Raw genomic sequence first — 12,236 nt, forward strand, 5'->3', positions numbered from 1 at the left:
GGATGTCTTGAAATCCTTGCTGTTAGAGACAACATAAGTAATGGAGTGTAGTATTTGGTAGATACTGAAAGGGGTGAAGGATGTTAATAAAACACGAGAAGGAAAACCTCTTCCATTTGGAAGCATATGAAAATCCTGTGGAAGGTTTCTCATTGCCACTGAAGTGTCTTGAATCAGAGAAGGAAGCCCAAGAATGCAACTGGGCACCAAGGGAACCAGTTCTGTTGAGATCAGCATGCACTGGGTCTCCTTTGGAATTTGTGACACATTTTGGCTATCATAGGGATGTTTAGATAAGTACAGAGGAGAGCCTTAATCCAGTCTACGACTAAAATATCCTGTGCAAGACAAGTTGAAACTGTCAACAGTAAAATTATCTTTGCATTCTCTCTGCTGGCTAACAAGACTATTTGTGACTGCTCAGGGAAAAGGGGATTTAAGTAGTGGATCCAGAATGTTGAGACTGCCGGATTTTTCATGCGATAGGTCAATAAGCAGTCTGCAAAAGTTACATGTTTGAACTTCTGTAATTATTTTTCACATAAAAGGATGGGGTTTGGACTATGGTATTACAAATTGTCTGCTATAAAAGAATTCACTAAAGCCTCATTTTTTGTTTCTTGTGTCTTAAGTCACCTTTTCCCAGCGATTGTTACGTTTGAGGAATGTCTCAGCTGCACCCTTGAGATTGTAGCACTTTGCTGAATCTGTCCACTAGATGATTTTGGTACCTGGGATGCAAAAGGTTTGGTTGCCTCTTTACAGTAAAAAACAAACAACAACAAAAAAAAAAAAACCAAAACTCTCTCTACATCTGTTTGTTGACATAAAAATATTGCACCTAGATCTTTTTTGGATGTGTCAATATTAAATCAACCATGGGGAAAGTGGGTGAACACTTAAGAGAAGAAAATACTAATGTTAATATTAGATGGTTGCTGTGGAGCTATCTTTTGGCTTTTGACCAGCTGTTCTTCATGAGAATGAAACAAGCTCCCCGGCATGTGTTGGAAGCATCTGTCTCAAGTATACAATGATTCTGCTCCAGTATAAAAGGGGTATCCCCTTGAGCAGACTGGCTTTTGCAGCAAACTAATGCAAAATGATTCAGCATGGTGGTCAGGTATTACTCGGAACATAAAATATCTTGTCTCTTAAGAAGATTGGTTTCCAGCAGCCCCATCTGATTTACCCATCTCCAACAGTCCAATCTTCTGATTTATCCATCATCAGAGTATGGAAAAATCAGGAGGACTTACTTCTGTTAAAAATAGGCTGCCAAATGATCATTTCCCAATGCAAGGTACAACTGTCAACTTAGCTAAGAACACCTTCTTTAAGCCCTAAAGCCTGTAACCTGACAAGGCATCTAGCTGCAATGGCTGATACAGAAATTAGAGATGTGTGTGTCAAATTATACGTAGGTAGAATACTTGGGTATTACATGAATTTGCCTCAGACATATTAGCAGCTAATTCAATTTGAGTCTGAGCATGGAGGTTCAAGAAAATTCCTTGAATCTTTTAAAGTAAGGTATGCACTAGGTAAAACTAATGGAAAGTCATTCTTGCTAAGAGATCCATTGCTGGTTCAACTACCACAGAGAATTTAGCTGCTGTTTGTACTTTAAATGTTTAAAATCTTAAACTAGAATGCATCATGACAGTAATCCACAGACCACAATACTAGTGTGGCTTAAGAGCTTAATACAAAATTAATAGATCAAAGACATCAGCTACAGGTTTGGCATGCCGTCAGTAGCACGCAGGACATTTGCGTGCCAACAATCCCGCCCCGACATCTGAACGCAGGGCAAATGCATGCTGCCCTATTGCCTTCCCTTCGGGGCAAAATTATAAGTGGATTTTTTTTTCAGGGGGGTTGCGGCAATGGTGTAATTGAGTAAGCGTCGGCATCCCACTGATTGTATGGGCCCCGCTAGATGACTTTTGTAGGAACCTACTATAATACTCTAGGCTTCTCTATTTCTGTAGAGACTGCAGCTTTTTTTTGTTTGTTCTAGATTCATGTTTTAATTCTTTATTATTAATTTTTGAGTTATAATATATGTTTTTTCCTTTATTTTGGATGATTGTATGGCTACATAGTATATTTCGTATTGTATTAGATATAATATGAATGTTGGATTGTGTTATAGATGTATAAGATGTGTGTTTATGAAAATGCTAATAAAAAATTAATTGGAAAAAAAAAAAAAGAAATCCTGGCTGAGATTTGGACTCTCTTCAACGAGGAGCTGACCTAAAGGAAGCAACAAAGGATGGATCTGGCAGACTGTGCTGATCAGTTATTGGCTTTCTCCTGCAGGGTCTGGTCTCTGCCATATTGTACAAAACCCATAAAAAACAACCCTTTAAAATTTTAATCTTTTAAGGAAGCTAAGCTAAATGAATGCAGTAAATAAAAGAAAAATATGTTTCAATGAAAATATTGGGAAAAAAGTCAATTCAGAAGAGTAGAAAACCACTCAAAAAAAAAAAAAAAGACAAGACTGCTGCATGAGGGAATGGACATACACACACACAGAATTATACACTCATTCTGAGCTCTGGGAAAGATGTCCCATCCTGGCATTGTCAGATGACACCTACACTTAAATACCTGATTCAATCCTGCTTGTTGACTTAGAACATGATTATATATTCATTAGCTTTAAGTGGAGTAAAACATCTAGTCGATATTATGTAGATGCTGTAGATGCTGGCAAAGAAGATGTAGATACCTGTAGATGCTGGCAAAGAAATAAGAATTATAATGCTTCTAAATAATCCAGCATTCTTTGGAAGAAGAAAACTGGCATGTTTTGAAACACGAGAAAGAAACCTTTTTCAATGAAATATCTGCCTATATTTTTGCCAGTAAGTGCAGTCTCGCACACAATTTTGTTGAAACTCTAAATAAAACCGAACAAAATCCAGCAGTCACAATGGCTCAAGACCTTTTTGACATCCGATTTACACCCAACAATTATGAATGCAAACCAGTTAAACAACATTAAAAGAGAAGTGAAGAAATGTGTAGATACAGCACTCACTGACAAACCAAGAGTCAGCATCTGCGCTCAGTACTACATGTCTTCTCAGCACAACGCTCTGTGGTAGAAAAATTGACTAGAATAATATCTATCATCATTGCCCATATGAAGCTAAGTGAAGCAAGAAGGGCTCTTACCTTAAAAAGATGAAAAGACAGAGGGTATCATATTGACCCCTGTTCATGTCAAGTATAGAAAAATAAATTAAGCTGGATTTGTAGACTGAACTACTATTTTCATTTTCATGTCTTGAATTCAATGATAGAACTCAACAAAAAAGAAAAAGAGAGTTCTTCATAATAAAGAACCCTCCCAAAAAAAACCCCAAACCAAACAAACAGATAAACAAGAAGAACTTTCAACAGTCTAATCTCTGAAACAGCTGACTGAGTGACCTGGATAATCTGAAATTTGCTTCACTACAACATTCTACTCTTGAAAATTGTGTTTTATCTGGGATGGTGAGTCTTAGTAATAATAACTTTATCATCTCATAAAGTGATACAGAATACACCCTCTCATCTCTGTGGCAGTTCATTAGGTATTCAGTTTTCTAATGGAGTTTCATTACCACCCAATTATTTGCTTCCGAATAAGAACATAAGAATTACCTTACAGGGTTAGACCAATGGTCCATCAAGCCCAGTAGCCCATTCTCACAGTGGCCAATCCAGGTCCCTAGTACCTAGCCAAAACCCAAGACTTGAAATAATCATTCTAGTAAGGTATAATAACCCAGCTTCTTAACAAAACATGAATTGATGGGTCCACTAATAGAGATGATCATTTATTTATATATTATATGAAGTAAAACTGATCAACAATTTGACCTTATTTAATGTGTGCCTACGATTTTTGCAATAAGCCTCTATCATTTTCTGGTAATATCAAATAGTTTTTACTCCAATAGATTTGTGTGAATTTTTTTCCATCTTTGCAAAAACTTTAAGCACAACTTAAAGAAGTCCAAACCATTCAATGTACTAAAAAATAATGCATAAACTAAAAGGAGTTGACAGTTACTATTTTAACACAATGCTCATTGTTATATTAAAATTAGCTTAGTAGATAGAAAATATGGTATGCATACAATTTTACATAAAAATCAACATTCTGTCAACACTCTGGGCTCCATTTACTAAGCTGTGATAGCGTTTTCAGCGTGTGCAGAATTTTAGCGTGCGCTAAACCCGCGGTACACGGCTAGAACTAATGCCAGCTCAATGTTGGTGTTAGCGTCCAGTGCGCGCCGCACTTCTGCACGTGCTAAGTGCGTGCTACAACCGCTATCGCAGCTTAGTAAAAGGAGCCCTCCGTTGTGTAACAAGTTACAACAGGATTTAGGTACAATATATGGAATATTTATCAAAATGAGGCTGAAATAAAGTTATGGATTACTGTTATCAAATATTCCATGTTATCTATGTGATAATGGCTAATGGAAGCAGTTGCAAACAGCACTACTATAACAAGACTCCAATAGAGATACTTTTCCATGATCCACAATTTTTAAAGCAAATGTCTAGGAAGGGTGACATTTAGTAAGATGTCTATTTGTCTTAGGGAGATGCAAATACAGAATGTATAGCGATCTCATGCATTTATTGGCTCATTCACCCAGTGGACAAGAGCTTACAGCTTAAACACATGAGGTCAAAGTTCTCTCTTAACCAGATACAAAGGGGTCCTTTCATCAAGCCGTGCTAGCGGGATTAGCACGTCGGACATTTCATCACGCGCTAACCCTCGCGGCAAGCTAAAAAACTAACGCCTGCTCAATACAGACATTAGCGGCTAGCGCGGCAGGCAGTTTAACGCGCGGTATTACGCGCGTTAAACCCCTACCACGGCTTGATAAAAGGAGCCCAAAGTTTCAGGCTACAAATTTGCATTGCTTGATAATTTACACTTTAATTAATTGGTCCTTTTATGGCCCATTCTCAATTAACCAGAAACATTTGATATGCATATTTCCACATTTATTCAATATTATTCCTAAGTTTGTTTGCTCATTCGCACTGAAATATAAAATTAGCAATGCAAAAATCACACACCAAAAATCAATACATGCACTAAAATCACAGCAACTGAAACAAGCACACACTTGCTTATTCTGTATACACTTTTACAGTCATACCACACTCAAGGATTTCAACCCTTACCTGCCACACCAGCAGACACCATGTGTACTGGGGTAGAATCTGCTGTCAACACATGGTTCAACCGTTCTTTGCAACCTGAGTAAGCAGCAAAGTATATCGCTCTGAAAGAATGGCATAAGTTCTTTACTATGGATTTAGTTTTACAAAGGAGAATATCATGAATAAAATTATCTTCAATTGAATACAAAACTACCGCATTTAACAGTTTTAATTAATACAGGGCAAAGTATCATAAGAATACTATAGTGAAAAATGTCATTAACATGCAAGTGTGGGGAAAAAAGTTGAAAATGTAAGGCTTGTACAATACATGTTATGAAGATGACAAATTAACTTTGAAAATTTGAGCAATTCTCAAAAAGGCACTGAACACCCAACTTCTTTTACTAAACTGCAGCAAGAAGGAGAAATTATGCCTTAGCTGATAAATTTTCTTTCCTTTAGTCAGCTATTCTATTCTGCACCAGTGGGTGTTATCTCCTCCTACCAGCAGAGGGAGGCAGAGAAAAAAAAAATCAGCTTTACCAGTGACCTCACTGATAATATCTGGTGGTGCTCTCTAGAAAGATCCAGTATGCTGCATCGTCCTAAACCCCAGGACTCTAGGTGTGTTCTGCACTTTCCCTTACAGTATGTTAAAAAAGGAGCAACATCACATATCACAATTTACAGCAGTATGAGTTTCCAGTGAGATTGCTATTTCCTGGAGTGTGCAGGATTGTGAGTGCCACTCTGTGGGGTTATGCTCATTGCTTGCCTGCTGTTTGTTGCAAATGCAGTGGTTGATGGGACATAGTGTATTACAAAAAGGAACTTACTGCAACTTTGGTAGATGAATCCTGGATCTTTCTAGGGAACACCACCAGTAAGGGATCTAAGACGGTTCAGCATGGCCAGTTCAGCACAGCTGTTTCATTGCAGTTGTTTAATGGCAAGTGCTTACCTTGCTGAAGCTGCAAGGTTTGAAAGAAAGAGAGGGGGGTGGAATAACCCCGCTCACCCCCCTCACCCCTGTGCTTCTTTCCTTTCCCTTCACCAACCTGTGGCCTTCTTCTCCTGCCTCTGCACCATCTGGTGGCTTCAAGATTTGAAAAGGAAGGGGGTGGGGGGGGGGCGCATCATCACAGATCAGACACATTGTAAGGTTTCCTTTTATATTGGAACAGAAAGTTGTCCAGAGGGAAGACTTCCGGGGTAAAAGGTTGACTTTGAGAGGGCATCTTAATATTAAGAGATGAAAAAGTCCACGTGGAAAGGGCCGTGATGAAACCTAAGTGATGAACTGACCTATGATGAAAGGACCGTTTTGAAAGGGTTATGATTAATCATCCCATTCCTGAGTCCTAGGCCCAAGTCTTTTAAGGGTGGGCTGCAGAACAATGTAGCTGACTAAAAAAAAGAAAATCACACAGGTCAACACATCATTTTCATCAGAGATAATGTTGGGTGGGTTTTGTAGTATTTTTCATGCTAATTTCAAATCTGTATTTAGTTTTTCACTAGCACGTCACATTTTTGTAATGAGGCTGATTATATATAATTATAAATGTTAATTGGGCGATATATCATGTGTTTATAGTATAAACGTATAAGGAGGGTTAACAACAGTTGTCTTTGTTTTTTATGCTACAGGCAGCGATTAATACCTTTATCATGCCAAGATATTGTACTAATAATTCAGATAGTTTCTGTTATGGCTGTGGTTCATTCACGATGAAAGCACAACGTCGCCCAATTACCGTAGATCTGAAGAAGGTAAACAAATTGTACTTTGGCTGTCCACTGAGTGACCAGGATAAGTCTTGGGCTCCACATATCACCTGTCCCAGTTGTTCCAATGGACTTCATGACTGGCTCAATCGACAAAAGGCAGCAATGTCATTTGCAGTCCCAATGATATGTGATGATGATGCAGCAACTGGTCACAATCCAGAATTATCTGATCCTGATGATGTGAAAATTCCTTTGCTTATCAAGGTACCAAAATCTGGAATGGCACAGATCAGATCTGTTCTCTCTTATATTTTATTTTGTAAAGTCTTGAAAATGTATCTTGTTTTATAAATTTTTGGAAGTCTAAAATGATCTCTTCATTTTTCTCTATTGTGATGGATGGATCATCATGGAAAGGTTTAGGTGGAGAGCCCCAGGGGAGATCCAACAGGACTCAGGCTTATAAACTGACAACTTGGCTTGAGGTTAACTTGATAGTCCACTTGTACAGTTAGGGCACCTTGACAGAGACCCTGCAGAAGGTAGTTGCAGCCTGTCAAGAAGACTACTACATGGAAGGCAGTTTCCTATCATGTCATAGCAAAAAATAAAAATTCTAGAAAAAGCTTGTGGCATTGTGGGAAACTAAGATTTGTGATGTCAATCTACCACATGCATAAAAACATCCAACAGAAATTCTGTTTTTACCTGGAAGGAGCCACACCAACCAAATTAGGCCCTAGCCCTCTGAATAAAGAACGGGGACCTTCCTTCTGTAAGATCATCCTAAAATGAAAAAAATAAATTAAGAGTCAGGTAATGACATGACAAAAATGTTTTGAGATGTCAGCAGATAAGTACTGCAAACAAAAATGAACATCATCCTTATAAAAGTCATTGCTAGTTAATTCATCCTTATAAAAGTTATTGCTAGTTAATTCATTTTGATATTTTAGTTGTTTTCTTAAGTGTCCTAAAGAGTCACATGCTCATCAGCTTATAAAAAAAAAATCTAGAAAGATACAAGGATTTAAGTATCCAAAAGTATTTCTCAGTTTGTGTCTATGGAAAAATGTTTAGTATAAAGGCCCCCTTAGCTCTCAAACCTTACAGTCTGGTGAGAACATGCTCAGGAAGAAATAAAGGAATATTGCTTAGTATACATTAGATTCTGTTAAACATGAATTTGTAAATTCTTGTATACATTCCAATTACTGAAAATTATTACTTATGAACTAAAGGATTCAGTATTTAGCGCAGCAGCCTGAAAACTAGGGAAATCAGAGTTCCCTCAGATGCTTTTTGGGGAAAACTCTGTATAGGATGCTGGTTTCTGCAGCTGCCTAAGGAGCGGCTGAGAATCACACACCAGCGTCCTATAGAGAATCACATCTGTCCTAAGGGACAGATGCCCAACCCTGCCTAACCAACCTGATTCTCTAACTAGCGCCCATGTCACAGGCGCCGGAATCTCCCCTGCCATGATCAGCTGAGCAGCTGTTGCAGGGAACCCCTGACCACCCCCCTCCCCGAACCTGGCCACCAGGAGGGATGCCCAATTTCTCCCGTCGCCACCCCCAAACCACCTGATACTGTCTGCGGCAGAAGGGATGCCCACTCCCTCCTGCCGCCAATCCCCTCAACCCCTGACTCTCAACATCTCCCCCCATCTAGTTGGAAGGAAAGATGCCCACTCCTTCCTGCCACCAACCCCGTCTATCCCACAAACCCCCGACATTCACCTATCCCAACATCCACCCCAACATTCTGACACCCACCCAACACTCCTCAACACACCCTGACACCCCTGTCACTCTCTCACACCCCAACATCCTCCCTAACACCTTTCACCCCCCTTCCTTTCTTACCTTTAAGAGATGGTTGGCAAGAGGAATGCCCACTTCCACCTATCAGCAGGCCCACCTCTTCCAAAATGGTGGGCCTTCCCTTTGATGGTGCATTTTGGGATGTACGAGCAAGGGACTTAAGGCTCCGATTGGCCCAGATGACTAAGGCCCCTGGCTCAACCAGAGTCTTAGGCCTCCTTCCCAGTGCATTCTGGGAGTGGCTGTTGATATCTGGTCAATCGAAGTCTTAGGCCACTCCCAGTGCATCCCAGAATGCACTGGGAAGGAGGCCAGCCATTTTGGAAGAGGCGGGCCTGCTGGCAGGAAGGAGTGGGCACCCCTCTTGCCGTCCATCTCTTAAAGGTAAGAAGGGGGGGGTGGAAGGTGTTAGTCTTCAGTGCCGTATCCTAGGGTATACATATTCAGGGATTCCAGTCTCTCCTCATTCGTCTTCTGGCACAAACTTCCTATCATTTTTGTCGCCCTCCTCTGGACCGCTTGAAGTCTTCTTACATCCTTTGCCAGATACAGTCTTCAAAACTGAACACAATACTCCAAGTGGGGCCTCACCAATGACCTGTACAGGGGCATCAACACCTTCTTCCTTCTACTAGCTACGCCTCTCTTTATACAGCACAGCATTCTTCTGGCAGCAGCCACCGCCTTGTCACACTGTTTTTTTGCCTTTAGATCTTCAGACACTATCAACTCAAGGTCCCTCTCACCATCGTTGCATTCTTGATGGTATCCAACCAATGGGCCTTTGGTCTCCCCTGCTTCCTTTTACCACTGACCATTCCATCTCCTTTTCTAGTGAATTCGCCCTCATCCATAATTCTACACTTGTGATTGTAGTGGAAATTAACTGTATACTCATGTATACTGTATACTGAGAGAATGATGAATATATTGGAATTGCAACAGTAATATCAGCATAACTGTAAAATGTCACACCTAACTTAACCTATGTCCCAGAAATGAAAGTAGACATTGAAGAGTAAAGGAGAGAGAGGAGATTCCTGAGGAACTCTACAAAATAGTCCATTTGTTAGAAAATACATTCCCAAATCAGACCTAGTAGGTATGAAAATGCAAAAAGACATGAAACCATTTAAAAACATTACCAGAAATGCCCAAAGCATCCAAACATTGACAGTCAAACACAAGATCAGATCATACAAATAATCTAAAAGGGATGCTAAAACAGTCACTGTACTATAAAGAGGACGAAAGCCTGATTGAGATGAATGGAAAAGAGAGTATTGTTCTAAATAATCAAACAACTGTGACTGCACCAATCCCTCCATTAGCTTAATGAAAAAAGGAATACATACACCTAAAAATTCAAAGGAATCACCACTGTTTATTTCTAACTACATGCCAATAGTAATAACTATGTGCCCATTCTTTGCTGGAAATTCTCCTAAATCCAACATATAGATTAGCCAACTATAAAGTTTCAATATGGAATTTTAGTGGTACTGAACACATTAATACTGGAGAAGAAATATCTAATGAACTGTATGAGTTTGCGTATTATTATAAAGTATTATTATAAAGTTTTCTAAAACAATCCCAATTTGGGTTTTTAAAAGATGACAAATCAGAATAGAAGGCATCCTTTAAAGATGTTACTTGTAGGGAATCTATATCTATGGTGTTTATACAGGATGCCCTCAGATTAATCACTTTAGATTCAAAAAATTGGGCTAAATCTTTTGAAGAGGGAAGAGTTGCTCGAGGAGCCTGAGTGAAATGATTAATATTGAAAACAAAAGAAACTAACTTAAATAACTCTTTCGTATTAATACTATTTCATCAGACTTTAGCTGAGTAAAAAACTTTATACTTTTCTCTTACAATACCCTACTACATTTTCCAACGCTTCCATCTGACGGAAACTACGCGGTAGCGGATTCTGAAAAAGCCGAACTACTAAATGAATACTTCTGCTCAGTCTTCACCTGCGAGGCACCGGGACACGGACCACAGTTGAAGGCAAAACAAAATGCGGAAGACCTGTTCAGAACTTTGAATTCACACCAGGAGACGCCTACAGCGAACTGACAAGGCTCAAGGTGAACAAGGCCATGGGACTGGACAATTTACACCCTAGATTGCTCAGAGAATTGAGAGATGTACTGGCGGAACCGTTGGCCGTGCTCTTCAATCTCTCACTAAGCACGGGGAAAGTTCCTTTGGACTGGAAAACAACTAACGTCATTCCTCTGCATAAAAAGGGTTGCAAGGCAGAGGCTGCGAACTATAGACCGGTGAGTCTCACTTCAATAGTGTGTAAACTCATGGAAACACTAATTAAGCATAAATTAGATACGATCTTGAATGAGGGGAGTCTCTGGGATCCCAGTCAACATGGATTCACCAAGGGTAGGTCCTGCCAATCCAATCTCATCAGCTTCTTTGACTGGGTAACAAGAAGGCTGGACTTGGGAGAATCCTTGGACGTCGTTTAGCTGGACTTCAGCAAGGCTTTTGACAGCGGCCCACATCGCAAGCTGCTGAACAAGATGGAATCGATGGGGTTAGGAGAGACACTAACTGTATGGGTTAGGGATTGGCTGAGTGGCAGACTACAGAGGGTGGTGGTTAACGGTACCCTCTCTAAAACATCGGAGGTGACCAGCGGAGTGCCGCAGGGCTCAGTCCTGGGCCCACTCCTCTTCAACATATTCATTGGGGATCTGATTCAAGGGTTTCAAGGTAAGGTAACCTTATTCGCTGATGACGCCAAACTATGCAATATAGTAAGCAACTGCAATCTACAGGATACTATGGCGCATGACCTGCGTACATTAGAAAGTTGTTCCTCGACCTGGCAACTGGGCTTCAACGCCAAGAAATGTAAGGTCATGCATCTTGGAAGCAGAAATCCATGCAAAGCTTACACCTTGAATGGAGAAACTTTAACCAGGACTACAGCAGAACGAGATTTAGGGGTAATCATCAGTGCAGACATGAAAACTGCTACTCAAGTGGAGAAGGCTTCATCTAAGGCATGGCAGATGATAGGTTGTATCAAGAGAAGCTTCGTCAGCAGGAAACCTGAAGTCATAATGCCATTGTACAGAGCCATGGTGAGACCTCATCTGGAATATTGTGTGCAATTCTGGAGGCCTCATTACCGTAAAGATGTGCTCAGAATTGAATCAGTTCAGCGGATTGCCACCAGGATGGTCTCGGGGCTCAAGGGTCTCTTGTACGAAGAGAGACTGAACAAATTGCAGCTCTACACTCTTGAAGAACGTAGGGAGAGGGGAGACATGATTGAGACATTTAAGTACATCACGGGACGTGTCGAGGTGGAAGATGATATCTTTCTTCTCAAAGGACCTTCGACCACAAGAGGGCATCCGCTCAAACTCAGGGGAGGGAAGTTTCGTGGAGACGCCAGGAAGTACTTTTTCACGGAAAGAGTGATTGAGCATTGGAACAAGCTTC

At 40.3% G+C, this 12,236-nt stretch overlaps 1 protein-coding gene across 1 annotated transcript in view; it reads right to left on the bottom strand.

Moving 5' to 3' along the window:
* SLC25A36 (solute carrier family 25 member 36) overlaps positions 1 to 12,236 on the bottom strand; it is a 149,613-nt gene that overhangs the window by 59,812 nt on the left and 77,565 nt on the right. Inside the window, exons 4-5 of the mRNA XM_033958382.1 lie at positions 7,639 to 7,716; positions 5,218 to 5,318 (exon numbers count right to left, since the gene is read on the bottom strand). Coding sequence (XP_033814273.1) covers positions 5,218 to 5,318; positions 7,639 to 7,716 — 179 coding nt within the window. The remainder of the gene's footprint in view (positions 1 to 5,217; positions 5,319 to 7,638; positions 7,717 to 12,236) is intronic.

This window comes from Geotrypetes seraphini, chromosome 9 (assembly GCF_902459505.1).
Source record: "Geotrypetes seraphini chromosome 9, aGeoSer1.1, whole genome shotgun sequence".
NCBI lineage: Eukaryota > Metazoa > Chordata > Amphibia > Gymnophiona > Dermophiidae > Geotrypetes > Geotrypetes seraphini.